Source organism: Oncorhynchus tshawytscha, linkage group LG07 (genome assembly GCF_018296145.1).
Source record: "Oncorhynchus tshawytscha isolate Ot180627B linkage group LG07, Otsh_v2.0, whole genome shotgun sequence".
Taxonomy (NCBI): domain Eukaryota; kingdom Metazoa; phylum Chordata; class Actinopteri; order Salmoniformes; family Salmonidae; genus Oncorhynchus; species Oncorhynchus tshawytscha.
The window spans coordinates 36025481-36046594 of NC_056435.1; the positions used below are offsets into that span (position 1 = coordinate 36025481).

The 21114-nt window shown below is 42.3% G+C and overlaps 1 protein-coding gene across 12 annotated transcripts in view; it reads left to right on the top strand.

Moving 5' to 3' along the window:
* Window positions 1-21114, top strand: part of LOC112255258 (calcium-dependent secretion activator 1) — a 180363-nt gene that overhangs the window by 103387 nt on the left and 55862 nt on the right. For all 12 annotated transcript variants that reach the window (XM_042324355.1, XM_042324357.1, XM_042324354.1 and 9 more), the window contains exons 10-16: window positions 2995-3103; window positions 4886-5098; window positions 13121-13257; window positions 13366-13553; window positions 16575-16676; window positions 17038-17101; window positions 17416-17539. In XM_042324355.1, the coding sequence (XP_042180289.1) occupies window positions 2995-3103; window positions 4886-5098; window positions 13121-13257; window positions 13366-13553; window positions 16575-16676; window positions 17038-17101; window positions 17416-17539 (937 nt within the window). The remainder of the gene's footprint in view (window positions 1-2994; window positions 3104-4885; window positions 5099-13120; window positions 13258-13365; window positions 13554-16574; window positions 16677-17037; window positions 17102-17415; window positions 17540-21114) is intronic.

Genomic DNA, 21114 nt, shown 5'->3' on the forward strand with positions numbered 1-21114 from the left:
AATGCCACTCTAAACCTGTGAAACTGTGTTTTGTCTTAATTGAGTCGAGGGATCACAATTAAGCAGCTTGCTCCCCAAACCAAGCTCTCGCCAGCCCCCTCCTACCCCCACCCCGCTCAGATAGAGTTCATCCTGCCTTGTAGTGGTATCTGGCTAGTTGAATGCCCTGACAGGTCACTGCTAAACAGAACAGATTGGAGCCATAAACCACATGTTTATGATGCAAAGTGAAGTGTAATTATTCAGCAGTCTGGAGGCTGTCCTCGAAGACAGCCAGAAGCAGCCACTCTCTCACTCTGCACCATACCACACTATCCTTCTTTTTCTCTCCCCCTTCTCTCACTCACTGCTTTCTATTTTCTTCTCTGTTCACTCACTATCTTTGTTCTCTCTCTCTCTCTCTCTCTGCTGATATGTGCCGGCTTTGGAGTGAAGTCTTAAGCATTTCCGTTTGACAACTGGGGGGGGTCTATCATGTTCAAGAGTTTCCTCAGTGATATACTGGCAAACAACCACATTGATCTCTGTTCCCCGGCCCCACCCCATCACACAATCCAATTTATAGACTCAACCAGTGGTGGAAAAAGTACGCAATTGTCATACTTGCGTAAAAGTAAAGACACCTTAATTAATAGAAAATAAATCAGTAAAGGTGAACGTCACCCAGTAAAATCCTACTTGAGTAAAAGTCTAAAAGTATTTGGTTATAAATATACATAATTCTAAAAAGTAAATGTAATTGCTAAAATATACTTATGTAGCAAAAGCAAAGGTGAAAGTATAAATAATTTTAAATTCCTTATTAAGCAAACCATGTTTTGTTTTTTTACGGATTACCAGGGACACGCTCCAACACTCAGACATCATTTACAAACGAAGCATGTGTTCAGTGAGTCCGCCTGTCACGTTCGTTGAATGGAGGAGTGATTTGAATACATTCTTCTTTTTAATGAAACAAAGAACACTTAAACAAACTTTACAAAACAACAAAACAAACATGAAGTTATATAGTTATATATGAAGTTATATATAAACAAGTGTATACACAGGCAACTAGCCATAGACAATAACCCACAAAATACCCAAGGAATATGGCTGCCTAAATATGGTTCCCAATCAGAGACAACGATAAACAGCTGCCTCTAATTGAGAAGCAATCTAGGCAACCATAGCCATACATAACACCTAGACTAGTAAACACCCGTAGACATATAAAACCCCTAGTCAGGGACAAAAACACATACACAACCCATGTCACACCCTGACCTAACCAAAATAATAAAGAAAACAAAGAATACTAAGGTCATGCGTGACACCGCCAGATCATAGGCAGTAGGGATAACCAGGGATGCTATCTTGATAAGGGTGTGAATTAGACCATATTCCAGTCCTGCTAAGCATTCAAAATGTACTTTTGGGTGTCAGGGAAAATGTATTGAGTAAAAAGTACATATTTTTCTTTAGGAATGTAATGAAGTAAAAGTAAAAGTTGTCATAAATATAAACAGTAAAGTAATGTACAGATACCCCCAAAAACTACTCATGTAGTACTTGAATGTATTTTTACTTTAGTATTTTACACCACTGCTCTCAACAATAACAAGGTTATTTAAAAGAGCAAATCATGTAGGGTAATCAGGGAGCAAAGTCATTTAGAATCCTTTAACCATCAGTTTGACAGCAGGTCAGCCAGCCTTAAGGCCCATACAGTCCTGCTCTGTCTCTGTCTGTGTGTTTGTCTCGCCTGGCCCTGACAGGTCCAAACTTTAGCAGGCAGAGGGATGTGAGGCTGAAGTGGGTTGAGAGAGAGGCAGGCGAGGGAGTGGGAAGGAGATGGGGAGTTCTGATGTGCCCCAGGGACGTCCCGAAGGCAAGGGGGCACCGTGGAGCTGGGTAGTGGCACCGGCGGCCCAGCAAGTTCCACCGGGGGCCTCATCAGAGCCCTGACAGTGAATCTCTGTTGTCACACAGAGGCAGGCTGCAGCCAGTGAGAGCTGCCACTTGCAGCAGAGGTGACAATAGCATGGTATTGGCTGAGATCCTTGGGTTGCCTTGGCATGACTGGCACCTAGCAGTCGGGCTCCTATCTCTTGTGACAGGGTGTCACTACCGCACTCGTCTGTCCTCGCTGAGTGACAGAGTCAGGGCCACAACCCCACCCTGGCAACGGCGCCGGCAACAGCACCCTGACTGCCCACCCTCGCTCTCTGATCCTCTCCCACCTCTCTCTCTCTCTCTCTCTCTCTCTGTCTCTCTCTCTCTGTGTGTGTCTGTCCTTGTCAGTAGCAGAATAAGCCTGCTTATCACTGTATCAGTGCGGGATAGATACGCACTCACACTCAAGCACACACATACTCTCTCTCATCAACATAAGTTACTTTTACCAGCCCCCCTCCCCTGGTTCGGCCACTTCATTCATCTAATTATAATGTGATTATCCCAGTATACTCACACACACTCACACACACATTACTGACTAGAGGTTCAAGAGTGGGCAACACAGCTGTCATTTCCATTCTCTCACTATTGCAAGCACACACACACACACACACACACACACACACACACACACACACACAGAGATTGTTTTCCCATATGCCTATCTTGACCAGCATCTGGTCACCATCTATGCCTGGTGATTGGCTCATTAACCCTTGTGTGACCGTCTCTCCTGGTTGGTTATCACAAACAAGGTGTCCAAGGCCTGGGTTAGGGAACATGACGTTATATTTGAGGTCAAGGTTACAGTGGTAAGTAGAACTGATAAGATGTAATGCTTTCTTTCAGTCTGTTATTTACCTGGTATACCAAAATGGTAGTTACATAGTAATTACTAGGCAGTTTACCAATGTTATGTCATTTTCGTCTAAGTCCCAGTACCCGTATTACTATGCGTTACCTTGAGAAATACCAGGTAAATAGCAGCTGGAAAAGCACCATGAGATAAAGTGTACAGTAAATAATTAGCCCACTGTTCCTTCCTCTGTGATGCAGGTGAGCCAGTACACCTTTGCCATGTGCAGCTACAGAGAGAAGAAGGCAGAGCCTGTGGAGCTGCTTCAACTGGACGGCTACACTGTAGACTACACCGACCCTCAGCCAGGTACATTAATACAACACACACACACCGACCCTCAGCCATGTACAGTAACACACCACACACACACCGACCCTCAGCCAGGTACAGTAACACACCACACACACACCGACCCTCAGCCAGGTACAGTAATACAACACACACACACCGACCCTCAGCCAGGTACAGTAATACAACACACACACACCGACCCTCAGCCAGGTACAGTAACACACCACACACACACCGACCCTCAGCCAGGTACAGTAACACACCACACACACACACCGACCTTCAGCCAGGTACGGTAAATCACCACACACACCGACCCTCAGCAAGGTACAGTAACACACCACACACACACACACACCGACGCTCGGCCAGGTACAGTAACACACCACACACACACACACACCGACCCTCAGCCAGGTACAGTAACACACCACACACACACCGACCCTCGGCCAGGTACAGTAATACACCACACACGCACACCAACCCTCTGCCAGGTACAGTAATACACTACACACACACACACACACACACACACCGACCCTCAGCCAGGTACAGTAACACACCACACACACACACCGACCCTCAACCAGGTACAGTAACACACCACACAGGCACACCATCCCTCTGCCAGGTACAGTAATACACTACACACACACACACACACACCGACCCTCAGCCAGGTACAGTAACACACCACACACACACCGACCCTCAGCCAGGTACAGTAATACACCACTTGTATTAAATAAAGGTGAAATTAAAAAAATATATTAAAAAATTACTTGCTTCCATTCAGCCACAAGCATTAGTGAGGTCGGGCACTGATGTTGGGTGATTCGGCCTAGCTCGCTGTCGGCTTTCCAATTCATCCCAAAGGTATTTGATGGGGTGGAGGTCAGGGCGCTGTGCAGGCCAGTAAAGTTCTTCCACACCGATCTCAACAAACCATTTATGAATGGATCTTGCTTTGTGAACGGGGGCATTGAACATGCTGAAACAGGAAAGGGCCTTCCCCAAACTGTTGCCACAAAGTTGGAAGCACAGGATCGTCTCTAGAATGTCATGGAATGCTGTAGCATTACAATATCCCTTCACTGGAACTAAGGGGCCTAGCCCGAAGCATGAAAAACAGCCCCAGACCATTATTCCTCCAGCAAACTTTACAGTTGGCAATATGTATTGGGGAAGGTAGCGTTCTCCTGGCATCTGCCAAACCCAAATTCGTCCATCGTACTGCCAGATGGTGAAGCGCAATTCATCACTCCAGGGAATGCGTTTCCACCTTCGCATTGTGAATGGTAATCTTAGGCTTGTGTGCGGCTACTTGGCTATGGAAACCCATTTCATGAAGTTCCCGACGAACAGTTCTTGTGTTGACATTGCTTCCAGAGGCAGTTTGGAACTCGGTAGTGAGTGTTGCAACCGAGGACAGCACTCTGTGGGCTTGTGTGGCTTACCACTTCATGGCTGAGCCATTGTTGCTCCTAGATGTTTCCACTTCACAATAACAGCACAGTTGACCGAGGCAGCTCTAGCAGGGCAAATATTTTACGAACTGACTTGAACTGACAACGGTGCCACGTTGAAAGTCACTGAGCTCTTCAGTAAGGCCATTGTTTGTCTATGGAGATTGCATGGCCGTGTGCTTGATCTATACACCTGTCAGCAATGGGTGTGGCTGAAATAGCCAGATCCACTAATTTTACGGGGTGTCCACATACTTTTGTATATATGTGCTGGTATCTACCTGTAGCACTAGCCCTACAAACACTGCTAACTGTAATAATTCCTTAGGTCTTGACGGTGGGAGGACCTTCTTCAATGCAGTAAAGGAAGGTGACACCGTGATCTTTGCCAGTGATGACGAGCAGGACCGCATCCTGTGGGTCCAGGCTATGTACCGGGCCACGGGCCAGTCCCACAAGCCAATCCCCCCCACCCAGGTCCAGAAACTCAACAACAGAGCAGGCTCCGCACCTCAGCTAGACGCACCCATCTCCCAGTTCTGTAAGTGCCACCCATGTTGTGCCCACGAGGCCCACAACACTGGGTACTGTTTCAGCTACAGTACCCAGGAAACGACCGCCCAATGTGCAATTCTGTTATGTCTAATCAAATTCAATATCTATCAAGATACGGATTTTATTGGACTCCTTTTTGAGGTAACCTCTTTTGTTGTATTTATTTCTCTCCACACAAGTGTGTATTTTAAAATGGACAATACTCCCTGTTATGGTATATATGTATTCTATAGGAATGTGTGTGTAACAGTGTATATTATGTAACCCCAAGCAACTACAGCGAAGTGTCTACATCCATCTGGAGAAGAAAGAACGCCTCTCCTCACCTCTCCTTTCATTTTGTTTCATTAATCTCTCTACTATCGTCACTAAATATGTTTTTTTTTCATCAACGCTGTGTCTCTCTCTCCTATTCCATATCACATTATCTCTCACTCTCTATCTGTATCTATTCATTTCACCTTATGTCAATATTCATCTCTTTAGTTTAGCCCTTCCTCTTCCCCTGTGTCCTATTATGCCAGTTGTTTAACAGTGTTATGAGCTATTTCCCCCACTTTCTCTCACTCTCACTCTCACACTCGTGCTTTTTGTGTGTCCCTGGTCGAGCCCAGCTGCTGTAGGTCAGGTCTCTGTGTCTGCTCTCTGTCTTTATGTCTCTCTGGTTTGTTCCTTCTTACCCTGCTATCTATCTCGTAGCTGGATTTAAGGGTAAGTGCTTCCCTGTTGCTGGCACCGCTCAGATAATCCACACTGATTATCTGACCAAAGCAATGTGATCTCCTCCCTCTCTTCCTCTTCTGTTGTTCATTCTCTCCCTCTATTCAAATCTTTATGTTATCTCTGTCTTAGACCACTTTAGAAAACTTTCGTTTTGATTTGGTTTGATTCTCTTTAGGTTTAAAATACTCACTTCCATCCTGACAAGACTAAGATGCATGTCACTCTGATTTTGTTTGTTTTGCTTTGGTTAAACTGCATATTTGCCTTCTCTCGCGCTCAGCAACTTTATTGAACATGAAATCCCTTCTTAGCAAAACAGACCTTTTTCTAAACCCCAGGACTTATAACATACCAATATGTTATCTCTTAAAAATAATTGATTTAAAAAAGGCCATAATTGTAATAAAGGGTTTAGGCGGAGACAGGGCTAAAACCCACAACATAAAACTACAATGATTTGTTGATTGTCATGTTCCATAAATTGCAGTAGAACTGAGGACGTATGTTAATTCGGTGAAATGGTTGTTTTTGACAACTACTGGAGACCTGTCTCTCAGCAGCTGATTACTACCATGTTAAAAGTGCCATGACATGAATTAAACAGTGTGGTCTCTGCACAATTATTCCTGGAAGCAATCAGTGAAATGTTGCTAAATAACGACATGCTAGTTCACACTTGCAACTCTACAAATGCCTTCTCTTCTGAAAAAAACAAGGTTTAAAATAAGATAATTAAAATATATTATAGGTAGGATAAATAATCTTGTCTTTTTATTCCAGACCAATGTAATTTGGCTACACACTTAATACACATTATATAGTTTGATGTGCTTCTTCCAAATTGCAGAAAAGTCCAAATCCAATGTATGCATGCATGTAAGTCTGCTAAATGTCTGCTAAATTGTATTTATATACAGTGCCTTCAGAACATATTCACACCCCTTTTTCCAAATGTTGTTCTGTGAGTCTACATTTTAAATTGGTTAAATTGAGATGGTTTTTTTCACTGACCTACACACAATGCCCTATAATGTTGAAGTGAAATTATGTTTTTCAAACTTTTTACAATTCAATTCAATTGAAAATTGAAAATACCATTAGTCAATGTGTTCAACCCCTTTGTTATGGCAAGCCTAAGTCAATTCAGGGGTAAAAAAAAAAAGTGCTTAACAAGTCACATAAAAAGGTGCATGCATTCACTCTGTGTGCAATAATAGGGTTTTAACAGGATTTTTTATGATTGCCTCTGAGTTCCACACATACAATTATCTGTAAGGTCCCTCAGTCGAGCAGTGAAATTCAAACACAGATTCAACAACAAAGACCAGAGAGATTGTCCAATGCCTCACAAAGAAGGGCAACTATTGGTATATGGGTAAAACAAATAGCAGACATTCAATTGTTATTAATCACACTTTGGATGGTGTATCAATACACCCAGTCACTACAAAGATATAGGTGTCAGTTGCCGGAGAGAAAAGAAACCTCTCAGAGATTTCACCTTGTGGCCAATGGTAACTTTAAAACCGTTACAGAGTTTAATGGCAGTGATAGGAAATACCTGAGGATGGATTAACTACATTGTATTTACTCCACAATACTAACCTAATTGACAGAGTAAAAATTAAAAGATCCAAAACATGCATCCTGTTTGTAACAAGGTACTAAAGTAATACTTTAAAAAATGTGTCAAAGCAATAAACTTTTTGTCCTGAATACAAAGTGTTATTTTTGGGCAAATCCCAATACAACACATTACTGAGTACCACTCTCCATATTTTCAAGCATAGTGGTGGCTGCATCATGTTATGTGTATTAACCTCTTGAAGCTAGGGGGCACTATTTTTATGTTTGGAAAAATAATGTCCCCAAAGTAAACGGCCTATTTCTCAGGACCAGATGCTAGAATATGCATATAATTGACAGATTAGGATAGAAAACACTCTAAAGTTTCCAAAACTTTAGAGTGTTTGTGAGTTTGTCTGTGAGTTAAGCAGAACTGATATTGCAGGCTAAAACCTGAGGAAAATCCAATCAGGAAGTGCCCCTGTTTTTGAAACCTCTCTGTTGTTATGCATCCCTATTGCCCATTTAAAGGGATATCAACCAGATTCCTTTTTCTATGGCTTCCCTAAGCTGTCAACAGCCTTTAGACATAGTTTCAGGCTTTTATTTTGAAGAATGAACGACCACATTGTGTAAGTGGATAGGTGGGGGCTCTCAGAGTGAGTTGTGCGCAAAAAGAGAAAGGCGGCCATTGTTACTCCCGGTCCTAGTGAAAAGCCAACTGTCCCGGTTGATATATTATCGAATAGATATTTGAAAAACACCCTGAGGATTGATTATAAAAAACATTTGACATTTTTCTGTGGACATTATGGATATAATTTGGAATTTTTGTCTGCGTTGTCGTGACCGCTCTTTCCGGTGGATTCCTGGGCATAATGCACCAAACTAACGGAGGTATTTGGATATAAAAAATATATTTATGGAACAAAAGGAACATTTGTTGTCTAACTGGGAGTCTCATGAGTGAAAAGATCCGAAGATCATCAAAGGTAAACGATTAATTTGATTGCTTTTCTGATTTTCGTGACCAAGTTACCTGATGCTAAGTGTACTTATTGTTTTGTCAAGAGATCGATAAACTTACACAAACGCTTGTATTGCTTTCGCTGTAAAGCATAATTTCAAACTCTGAGACGACAGGTGGATTAACAAAAGGCAAAGCTGTGTTTTGCAATATTGCACTTGTGATTTCATGAATATGAATATTTTCTAGTAATATTATTTGACTGTGGCGCTATGCTATTCAGCGTTGCTGATGACAATTATACCGGATCCGGGATGGGTGGTTCAGAGTGGGGACTGGGGAGTTTTTCAGGATAAAAAATAAATGGAATGTAGCAAAGCACAAGCAAAATCCTAAAAGAAAGTTGCTTACCAAGAAGACAGTGAGTGTTCCTGAGTGGCCGAGTTACAGTTTTGACTTAACACTACTTAGAAATATATTGCAAGACCTGAAAATAGGTGTCTAGCAATGATCAACAACAAATTTGACAGAGCTTGAAGAATTCTGTAAAGAATAGTGGGCAAATGTTTCCCAATCCAGGTGTGGAAAGCTTTTAGAGACTTAACCAGAAAGACTCACAGCTGTAATCACTGCCAAAGGTGCTTCTACAAAGTATTGACTCAGGGGTGTGAATAATTACATAAATTAGATATTACATTTTCAAAACAATTGCCCAGATTTCTACACATATGTTGTCACTTTTTCATTATGGGGTATTGTGTGTGGATTGGTGCAATTTGTAAAAAAATATTTAGGGGTATGAATACTTTCTGAAGGCACTGTATATATTTATTATATATTTGAATCAATTGTTATTTCCAGTGGAATATCCATGTTTTACTGAAGATTGCTCAATTCCTGCCTTTAACTCTTTATTCTTCTTGCTGCTAAATGAGAGCTGGCAAATATGTACCTGGAGTATTCTGAATGCTAACATGTAGCAAGTCATGATGTCATGCCATTCCTTTTACCATATGCTGCTGCAGTCTTCTCCACTCCTTAGAGACAGACCTGAAATGAACACTTCTACCACTTTTGCAATGTACATATCCATTTCTTTCTTTAGATGCCTGACAAGGACATTTACCAGGGTGATGTTCTCACATTTTTTGCTTAAAACTGAGTCTGTTTTCTGTTCCCTCTTGTTGAAAGACTGAGACAGATCCTGGTATTGTTGGGTATATAGAGATTTGCCTCAGGAATGAATTTATCCTCTCCTTTAACACACTAATATTGCTATGCTCTCAGTGCTCTATGAATCATACAGTGCATGGGCATATAAAGTATTGTCAACTTACAAATGTGTGAAAAGCATGAACCTGTATACAAAATCTAAATGAGCATAATAAGATCTTCCACAATTGCTGTCCAATGAATTCCAACGTTTAGGATGGAGGGACTGATCGAGAAAGTGAGAACCACAGTGTCAGCTCATGTCTTTAGCTCCATGATGCCCCTAAATCAGACCCAGCTATCACCATGTACCCCTCACTCTGCCGTCAGAGAGGGCTGGGCTGTGGATGTTCTGGGGAGAGAGGGAATGAGCAGGGAGGTGGTGCTGGTGGTCAATTCTTTTTTTTTTAATGTGCTAAATAGCCCAAATGTTCAGTGTAGGGATCTATAAATGAGTAGCATCCATCAATCATTGTGATGTCAGTCCTTCCCCTGCCTAGACAGACGGGGGTGACTAGTGTCATTGTCTGTTACTGTCCAGTGCTCCCATGTCCACTCCACCGCTGGAATGTCAAATAGACATGACAGGCCACCAGTCACAGAGGAGAGGGACACATAGTCACCTTTTTGGATTTGGGAGTTGGGGATCATAAGCATCATAGCAGCACAGGCTTTGTTCCCTGGGTGGTTGACAGCTGGCCTGGCGCCACATTGGGTTTCACTCAACAGTGAAGTCGAGGTCAATGGAAGAAAATAAAAGTGATTTTTTATTATTATATTCTCTCAGCTTTGATGGTAGTTTGGTATTTACATTTTTTTAGTCTATAGTCAAAGTAATTTATTGTTCATGATTTTATATTTGTGTGTCACTTTCTGCTTTTGTGTGATTTGGAATTTATGAAAAACATCCAAAACATTTGACACTTTTTTATGTCAGTGTGTCTGGACACATTTTACTATGACATTGTTTGTGTATATCCACAATGCAGCGAAAACTCATTTGTATCGATATCTCAACTGTTGTTAATGCTCCATAAGTGGTGTTGTCTCTATATTGACATGTAAAGCCTCGTCTCGGGAGGGACAGCTGCATAGGCTATTTATCCAGACCGCTGCTTAGAATAGCTGTGACCTGCGGATCTGAGGCATTCAGAGCAGTCCCTGAGCCCTGGCTGAAGCAGTCCATTAGAATACAACTAGAGGGAGATGGACAGCGCATGGATTATCGGTCAGCCTTCCCATTCCAGACAGACCCTGATGTAATGCCTAAGCCCACTCACTGAGAAGGAAAGTGAAAATGTGTTGTCAAATTTATTTAGCCCTCTCGCTGGACAAGGGGGGTAATTAGGGAGACCCTAGGGGGATGTGCTGACGGGCTGAGCAGTGAAGGGAAGGGGAGGGAGTGGAAGTAAAAGGGAAGGGTGGGAGGGGAAAGGAGATGGGTCTAGCTGGTGCAGCTCATTCGATCATGTGAGGATGCTATCAGAGACTTTAGACTATATATACTGAACAAAAATGTACATTTTAAAAGATTTTACTGAGAACCTTTACCTTAGAACTTCTGGTCTTTATCATCAGCAAAACTTCACTATCCTCCTGGATCTTCCCCTGCCATTCATATACAGATGTGATTTTGGGGACGATGTTGACACAAGCAGCCAGCTTCTTCTCAACGATCCCTCTGGACAGATCTTTGGTCACCTGTTCATAGAAGGAAATCCGTCAATTGAAATAAATTCATTAATCCCTAATCTATGGATTTCACATGACTGGGAATACAAATGCATCTGTTGGTCACAGATGTGTGACCACTATTTGCCTCATGCAACGTGACACATCTCCTTTGCATAGAGTTGATCAGGCTGTTGATTGTGGTCTGTGGAATGTTGTCCCACGCCTCTTCAATGGCTGTGGGAAGTTGCTGGATATTGACGGGAACTGGAACATGCTGTTGTGCACGTCGATCCAGAGCATCCCAAACATGCTCAATGGGAGACATGTCGGGTGAGTATGCAGGCCATGGAAGAACTGTGACATGGGGCTGTGCATTATCATGCTGTAACATGAGGTGGTGATGGTGGTGGATGAATGGCACGTCAATGGGCCTCGGGATCTCGTCACGGTATCACTGAGCATTCAAATTGCCATTGATAAAATGCAATTTTGTTCATTGTCCATAGCTTATGCCTGCCCATGCCATAACCCCACCGCCATCATGGGGCACTCTGTTCACATCGTTGTCATCAGCAAACTGCTCGCCCACACAACGCCATACATGTGGTCTACGGTTGTGAGGCCGGTTGGAAGTACTGCCAAATTCTCTAAAATGACGTTGGAGGTGGCTTATGGTAGATACATTAACATTAAATTCTCTGGCAACAGCTCTAGTGGACATTCCTGCAGTCAGCATGCCAATTGCACACTCCCTCAAAACTTGAGACATCTGTGGGATTGTGTTGTGTGACAAAACTGCACATTTTAGAGTGGCCTTTTATTGTCCCCAGCACAAATCAAATCAAATCAAATTTATTTGTCACATACACATGGTTAACAGATGTTAATGCGAGTGTAGCGAAATGCTTGTGCTTCTAGGTGCACAAGGTGCACCTGTGTAATGTTGTTTGTCATGCTGTTTGATCAGCTTCTTCATAAGCCACACCTGTCAGGCAGATGGATTACTTGGCAAAGTATAAATGCTCACTAACAGGGATGTAAACAAATTTGTGCCCAAAATTTGAGAGAAATACGATTTTTGTGCACATGTAAAATTTCAGGGAACTTTTAATTTCAGCTGATGAAACATGGGCCCAACTGCATGTTGAGTTTATATTTTTGTTTGGTGTACATGCTCAGGTCGACTGTTCACATGTGGGGGGACCTGAGATTTCAACAGTCATACACTGTTGTGTAGGTAGAAAGACCCCACATAAAATAACGTTGAAATGTATCAAGAGAGAACTGGACCAACATTGTAATAATGAGACAGACAGACAGAACAGAATCAGTCATGCATGACCACAGGAATGACCCTTCTGCATTGGTTATGCTGCAACTCACATCCAATCCTCCTGACCCTCCCTCTTGCCCAGAGCCCTTTCCACCTGCTAGTTGACTATGAACCCCACACTGATCCTCTCCATTGACCAAACCACCCACCCCCAGATGAAGCGTACTGTACGAGAGCCCTATTCAATGTAAACCGTTGACCTGGTGTGCAGGCTCAGAACACATTTTTAAACAATTCTGCCCGGTGAGAGGGTGTCTGTATAGTTTCACCCATACGCCATTGATTACTCATTAGATGAGCCCCAACCCACAATCTTCCAGTGCAAGAAAAATGTATACCATATGTGTGTCTCATCCCGTAAATCTTCTTAGCAGTTTTAATAGAATAGGGCCCTCACACTGTGCGAGGGATGCTCTCTTACCCTCTCACTCCGATAGCCATTCCCATCCTCTGCTGTGTCTAACTCCTGTGGATCCTGTCTCTCCCTTCATGTGTGCTGGCTCTCTCTCTCTCTCCGGGGTGGACGGACATAGACGCGGACCGGGCGCAGAAACATGGCATGGATGAGTTCATCTCAGCCAACCCCTGCAGCTTTGACCACTCCTCTCTGTTTGAGATGGTGCAGCGCCTCACCCTGGACCACAGACTCAATGACTCCTACTCCTGTTTGGTGAGGAAAGGGTTACCAGTCCAGTGGTTCCCTCATTCTTTTACATTGTGATCCTGCATTCTATCAATTTTGATCTATTCTAACCTCCCTTGTATGTCTATTTTGTAGGGTTGGTTCAGTCCAGGCCAGGTGTTTGTCATGGATGAGTACTGTGCTCGTAATGGTGTGCGGGGGTGTCACAGACACCTGTGTTACCTGGGTGACCTGCTGGAGAGAGCAGAGAACGGGGCTATGATTGACCCCACCCTGCTGCACTACAGCTTTGCCTTCTGTGCCTCACACGTCCATGGCAACAGGTACAGAGAACTGACTTACAGCCCCCTTCTACGCCCCCCCCTCTCTCTCTGTGTCTCTCTGCCTCTCTCTGTGTCTGTCTGTCTGTCTCTGTCTCTCTCACTCTCTCTGTCTCTCTGTCTATCTCTGTCTCTGTCTCTCTCACTCTCTCTCTCTCTGTCTCTCTCTCTGTGTCTCTCTGTCTCTCTGTCTGTCTGTCTGTCTGTCTGTCTGTCTGTCTGTCTGTCTGTCTGTCTGTCTGTCTGTCTGTCTGTCTGTCTGTCTGTCTGTCTGTCTGTCTGTCTGTCTGTCTGTCTGTCTGTCTGTCTGTCTGTCTCTGTCTCTGTCTCTCTCACTGTCTCTGTCTCTGTCTCTGTCTCTCTGTCTCTGTGTGTTTAACAGGAACAAATGTTAAGCATATGAAAGTAAACCCAATCCTCCTCACTCAGAGAACCCACTCTATCACCAACCTTCTTCATCAAATCAATCTCATTCGGAGAAGACAGTAACATAATGTATATTACACCCTACACCCTGTCTCCTAGATCTGCATACAATGTTCTGTACTGGTATACTTCACCAAGCCACCTCATACTGTGTTTTTTTTTTTTTTGCCTCAGTCAAAGCTTTCTCTAATATTATTTTTCCAATCACTTGTTTCAGTCACTTGTGCTTTTAAGTTTCTCATGTCCAGTTGGGATTTGTGTTTATTCTTTCTTTGTTGTCTGTTCTCGATTCATTGATTTTCATAGTCTGTTATGATTTTGCTTTATTAATGTTCTTCTTTCTTTTTTTCCCGATGCTTGATCTCTTAACATCACCCCTGCCTCTTTCTCATGTAACCTGTAGTCAGAGACTGTCTGAGTTGCTAAACTGGCCTGTAACCGAGGCAGAGCTTCAGAGTTACCTTTACCCCCCACCCCAGAGCCCCCCACACCCTCTAAGAGGGAACTCAAAATCAAGGAGTTTAGGAAAAAAAAGGACTCCAAGTCCCAGGCTGTCTCTTGGCCCAGAAGGTAAGAGTCTGTGGTGCTTCCTCCCTGATAGATCCACTGTGACTCTCTCCCTCCCACCCGACCTCAGTCACTTTTTGATTTTAACGAGTGAATACTGGAGTTCAATTTCAATTACTGGAGTTCAATTTCAATTTCAATTTTTTTCCTGTGAAGCACTTGCATTCTATGTCTGAAATGTGCTGTATAAATAAAGCTTGATTTGACTTGATTTGATTTCAACCCCTCTACCCCCATCCTATGACAGACAGTGATGAAGCTGAGGTGGGCTGTCTGTTTGAGTCCTGTTATGATCAGGCTGGACAGGAAGACGGGAGTAGCTCCAAGACTGGAGGATAGGAGTGGGGGGTGGAGAGAGAAAAAGGAAAATGGGAGAAAAAGAGAGGCGGAGAGGACATAAAGAGAGAGGGTCAGGAATAGAGGGAGAGAGAGAGAAATATGGAGACAGAAAATAAAGGGAGGGAGGTGTAGTGTACTGTAGTGGGAGCTCTCCAGACGGCCGGTGTGCCTGGAGGTCAGGAATGACAGGATGACAGGTTGTCATGGGTGACGGGCGAGTCTCTCCTGCCACTGTCCGAGCTCAGGCCACAGCTACAGCCAGCCTGCCTCCAGTCCCCATGACCATGACAGCCTCGCGCAGCCCATGAGAGAAACCCATCTTTGGCCAAAACACCCCTCACTCCCCTCATCCACCCACAATGTAATAGCCTGATGGCCACAGGGCATGAACTGATTATTATAGAGAGTACAGTAACCTGACAGTAAATTGAGAATAAATTGTCTGTTTAAAGGTTGGAGTGGATTTCATTCCACCTCCAGTAATGGAATGATTTGGAAATGTGATGTTTGAATGTTAAATACAGGTTAAATATGGTATTTGTCTTTTAAAATGTGATGTACTAGTCAATTTGTGAATTGGCTGTAATTGAACTCCAGTCACGTACTGTAGCTTCTTGAACTACCTCTGATATGCGCTTCCGGTGTTCTGTTATTAGTTTCTCTGATCGCTCTGTTCCAAAAGACTTCCCATTTCCATCTAGCCATTATAATACAGGACAGGGGCGTGAGGTTATGAAAACATTATGAAAGCTGTGGAGGAGCAGAAAATGAGGCTAGGCATAATTAGTGTGAAATGATCAAATAGTTGAATTATTTTTGACGGACCGTCAGATGCAGAGATTATACACACACCACATCTTATTAAGGGCTTTTTATCGACATGCTTCAGATGAACACAAAAACACAAACACTAACAATCATAGCCTGAAACATACACACACACGCGCGCGCACACACACACACACACACACACACACACACACACACACACACACACACACACACACAGAGGGAAGAGAGTGTGGTTGAGGGGCCTGGCTCCTTATAGTTAGTGACGTGGCTGAGGACGGGGGAAATTGAGCAGAGTGCATGTGACAGAGGAGGCGCTGGTCGCCGTGACAGCGGCTTGAGGAGCAGGAGACGTGACATGCTCCGCGTCACCGGGCCCAGGATGTAATCTCAGTGAAGGACACTGAGAAAGGAGGGGAGGAGAGGGGTGAGGGATACTCCTGTCAGACAAGATGGGGGCCACAGCTGGGGGGGGGGTGCAGTTATAAACCCTGTCTGTAACCATCCTCAGATATCAGTGGCCCCACTATTCCAGACAGATGGCTGGCTCTTACCTGTGGAATACACCACAGAAACTCTTCATACTGTGGGCTCTGCTGTGGACATATAGCTAGCCACTACACATGTACCATGTTAGCTGAAATTCGCAGTTATAACTTCAGTGACCATGTTGACCCTTGTGTGACCCCTGTGATCACTGTGTCAGTGGTGGCCATACTGTCTACTCTGAATTGGGATATTACGATGACACTAATATAATATGTCCTAAGGGATATTCCAGTTAACACATACTGTATATGCATTGTACTTTATGTGGACCATGTGGGAATGAAACCCACAACCTTGGTGTTCCCTGCCCCATGCTCCAACCATATAAACTCTATGGTACTGTATATCCCTCAGGCCTGACGGGATAGGGACGGTGACTGTGGAGGAGAAGGAACGCTTTGAGGATATCAAAGAGAGGCTGCGTGTTCTGCTGGAGAACCAGATCACACACTTCAGGTGTGTGCTGTAATACTATATCTAAATCTATAACTGACCCTGGCACAGACACGGCTATGGGACTTATCAGACCACAGATTATAGATTGTGACAGATCACTGTGCTCTGCAAAATTGTACTTACATTCTGATCTCAAGAACTAGCTGCCCACTAGCTGCCCACTTGGTACAAACTGGTTGAATCAACGTTATTTCTATTCAATTGTGTTAAACCAATGCGGAATAGACCTTGAATAGACGTCTGTGCCCAGTGGGTAGTCATTTATAAATTGTAGAAATCCTTGAGGATAAAGAATGGCCTTATGATGAAGGAAAACCTTCATAATAAACACTACAGTAATTAAACTGGATTTCTTTCACAGGTACTGTTTTCCATTTGGTCGACCGGAGGGGGCCCTGAAAGCCACTTTGTCCCTGCTTGAGAGGGTAGGTTATTATGCATCCTCTTATAAACTTACCCTATGTTCGATTAACCATGGACACACACCTTCCTAAACTAAATATACACAATATTATAAATGTTCCATCCACATTTGAATTGACCAGGCGTTATGGATAGATGTGTATTTGGTTTCTATATGTTGTATATAATATAGGCTACCTGAGTGTGGAAAACAGATGTTTGTCTCCTGTTCTCTACAAGTGAAGGGTCAACATGCACACTCCCATGATTTTCTTTTTTGTGGTAACCCCCCAAAAAGGATAGTATTTTTTCTCCAATGTCTCCTACTCCGTTCCAGGTGCTGATGAAGGATATTGTGACTCCTGTGCCCCAGGAGGAGGTGAAGACAGTCATCCGTAAATGTCTGGAGCAGGCAGCCTTGATCAACTACCAGCGCCTCTCAGAATACGCCAAAGTAGAAGGTAGATGACCACCTCAAATAAACACTGAAAGATGTGCAGCACACAAACGCACACACACACACACACACACACACACACACACACACACACACACACACAGTTAAATTACACAATGCAGCATCACACAACGTACTAGCTATACCCATCGAGTATTATTTCACACACAGTACTTTACTGTACTGTACAATGTTCTGTCGTCAGTTATGTCTCCCCTCTAGCATTGTTACCACAATAGTATTGTTATCTACAGGGATTATCACACGTTATTGTTACACAGTGATATACATACTACAGACATCATGCCCTCTGGTGCTTTACCACATTGCCCCCTGCAGGTCAATGGGTGCTAACAAACTACAGTTGTGGGGTTAGCTGATGAAACTAACACTGTAAAAGTGTGACAAAAATGTGATCAGTGTTATTTCCTGATAGTTGCTGGTTGAAAATACAATCTACACAGGACCTTCTAATCAGCAGGTTTTGCGTGGTGGAGTTTCGGCCAGGCAGTAAATTAATTAATATCCTGTACCAATAACAGAGTTCCAAACCTCTCTGCCAATAACAGCGAGTTTTCAGTTCCCCCCCTACTCAGACCACTCCCAGACAGTGATAGCAAAATTAATCCTTGAGAAATAGTTTTTTTGCTGAAAAGGCTATTTGTGTTTCTTTTTAACAATTTTAATGGAAAACTATGTCAGTAAGGAACTTAATTGTTACCCAGAAAGGATTTTATATGGAGATAACAGCAGCATTTAAGAAGAAAACAAAGTTAAACATTCAAATACAATCAATGAATGGAAATAAGTTCACTCAAAGCAAAGATTTTGTCTTCATATGGTATTAATATAACTGTTCTGTCCCCAGCTGCAGTGAAAATACCTCGGCTTCCGGTCCTGTGGCTGCTGTTACTTTTAGATGTGCTAATGAAGTTGAAACTCTCTTTTCATTTACAGGTGTCCTTTATATTGATGTAGATCCCTAAATAAATGTGCATGTTAGAGATGTGTACAGTAAGTAAAAATGCATTCAACTCCCTGTGAATCTTCCATCTTTATTCTGACTCCTGTGTGCCTCAGCTTCTCTCTGGCCCAGTCAACCCACTGTCCCTCTCCTTTCTCACAACGCCGTGGCTTCAAGGTGGGGTGATGCTCTGAAGCAACAATTGTCCTTGTTTTCTCTCCTACCCCTTTCCTATCCTCTCCTTTGTTTGAAATAATCATCATCTTCTGTTCACCGCCTCCTACCCCTCTCTGCTTTCCTCCTCCTTGTTTATTGGCTTTGCTGCTTCTCTCCAAGCTCCTTGTAGTATGAACACAAGTCAGGAAGGCTAATGCACAAGGCATGCTGGGACTACCCAGTATCTGTCTGTTGCATGTCCCCTAGTTTCCTTTACTAGGCATCCAGAACTAGCAACATGTTCCACGGACACGTTTGCAAAACAAATCTGTGTGTAGTTATGTGTAGCTTGGACTACACTCAACTATACTGTTTTTACAGCAATCGAATCCTCCATTCTCAAATTAAGCTCTTCTCTATTCCAGTCAGTGATTATTAGGGCTGTGGCGGTCATGACATTTTGTCAGCCGGTGATTGTCAAGCAAACAACTGCCGGTCTCATGGTAATTGACCATTAATTAGCATAAACACCTTTAGCATCTCCTGGCTTCCACACCTACAAGCCACTGATGCAGACTTTTGAAACATTTGCATTTTAAAAAGTCAAATAAATCCATTTAATATAGCCTACACATCACAATAAATCCATTTAATATAGCCTACACATCACAATAAATCCATTTAATATAGCCTACACATCACAATAAATCCATTTAATATAGCCTACACATCACAATAAATCCATTTAATATAGCCTACACATCACAATAAATCCATTTAATATAGCCTACACATCACAATAAATCAATTTAATATAGCCTACACATCACAATAAATCCATTTAATATAGCCTACACATCACAATAAATCCATTTAATATCGCCTACACATCACAATAAATCCATTTAATATAGCCTACACATCACAATAAATCCATTTAATATAGCCTACACATCACAATAAATCCATTTAATATCGCCTACACATCACAATAAATCCATTTAATATAGCCTACACATCACAATAAATCCATTTAATATAGCCTACACATCACAATAAATCCATTTAATATAGCCTACACATCACAATAAATCCATTTAATATAGCCTACACATCACAATAAATCCATTTAATATAGCCTACACATCACAATAAATCCATTTAATATAGCCTACACATCACAATAAATCCATTTAATATAGCCTACACATCACAATAAATCCATTTAATATAGCCTACACATCACAATAAATCCATTTAATATAGCCTACACATCACAATAAATCAATTTAATATAGCCTACACATCACAATAAATCCATTTAATATAGCCTACACATCACAATAAATCCATTTAATATCGCCTACACATCACAATAAATCCATTTAATATAGCCTACACATCACAATAAATCCATTTAATATAGCCTACACATCACAATAAATCCATTTAATATCGCCTACACATCACAATAAATCCATTTAATATAGCCTACACATCACAATAAATCCATTTAATATAGCCTACACATCACAATACATCCATTTAATATAGCCTACACATCACAATAAATCCATGATTTATTTTAGGCAGGTCTAAAGAAACATGAGATGAAGAAAATGTAGTCTATTTCAGAAGAACAAAATGGCATTCTCTGAGTTGTCCTTATGTTACATGTAGGTCCTGATCTGGCTATACCATATGGCTATGGGCTATATAGTCCATTTAGCAGACAGGATTTACTTAGAATTTCATGGCATTATTTTATAGTATGAAGAATACAATTGAACAAAGCTAAATAAAATAGAAAGGATCATTTATCCAAATGATTTCTGAGGTAGTTGTCACGGTCGTCATAACGAGGAGACCAAGGCGCAGTGTGATAAGAATACATTCTTCTTTAATAAACTAAGAACACTAAACAAAACGACCGTGCCGCTAATAACAACAAGTGCTGACATGCAACTACACATAGACAATAACCCACAAAACCAAAATGGAAAATGGCAACCTAAATAGAATCTCCAATCATAGACAAAGATAAACGGCTGCCTCTGATTGTGAACCAATTCAGGCCATCATAGACCTACATTTATCTTGACATACCAAAACCCCATAGATATACAAAGACCCTAGACAAGACGAACACACATACCACCCTCGTCACACCCTGACCTAACCAAAATAATAAAGAAAACAAAGATAACTAAGGTCAAGGCATGACAGTAGTCCACACATGCAGCTAGCTATTCTGTGTTGAGTGGTTAATAAAGAAATAGGTCCTCCTATATGACTAATTTAGAATTATTTCTGCAACTTTAGTTGTGATACAAACGTTGGACTATATGTTTTGATTTTTAAAACATTCACAGGCTGCATGATGCAACTCCAATGTTGATTTGAAAAAAGTCGCTCTGCTTTGTTTCTTAAGCAGGCTGGACTTCATCATTCTCTGGTTC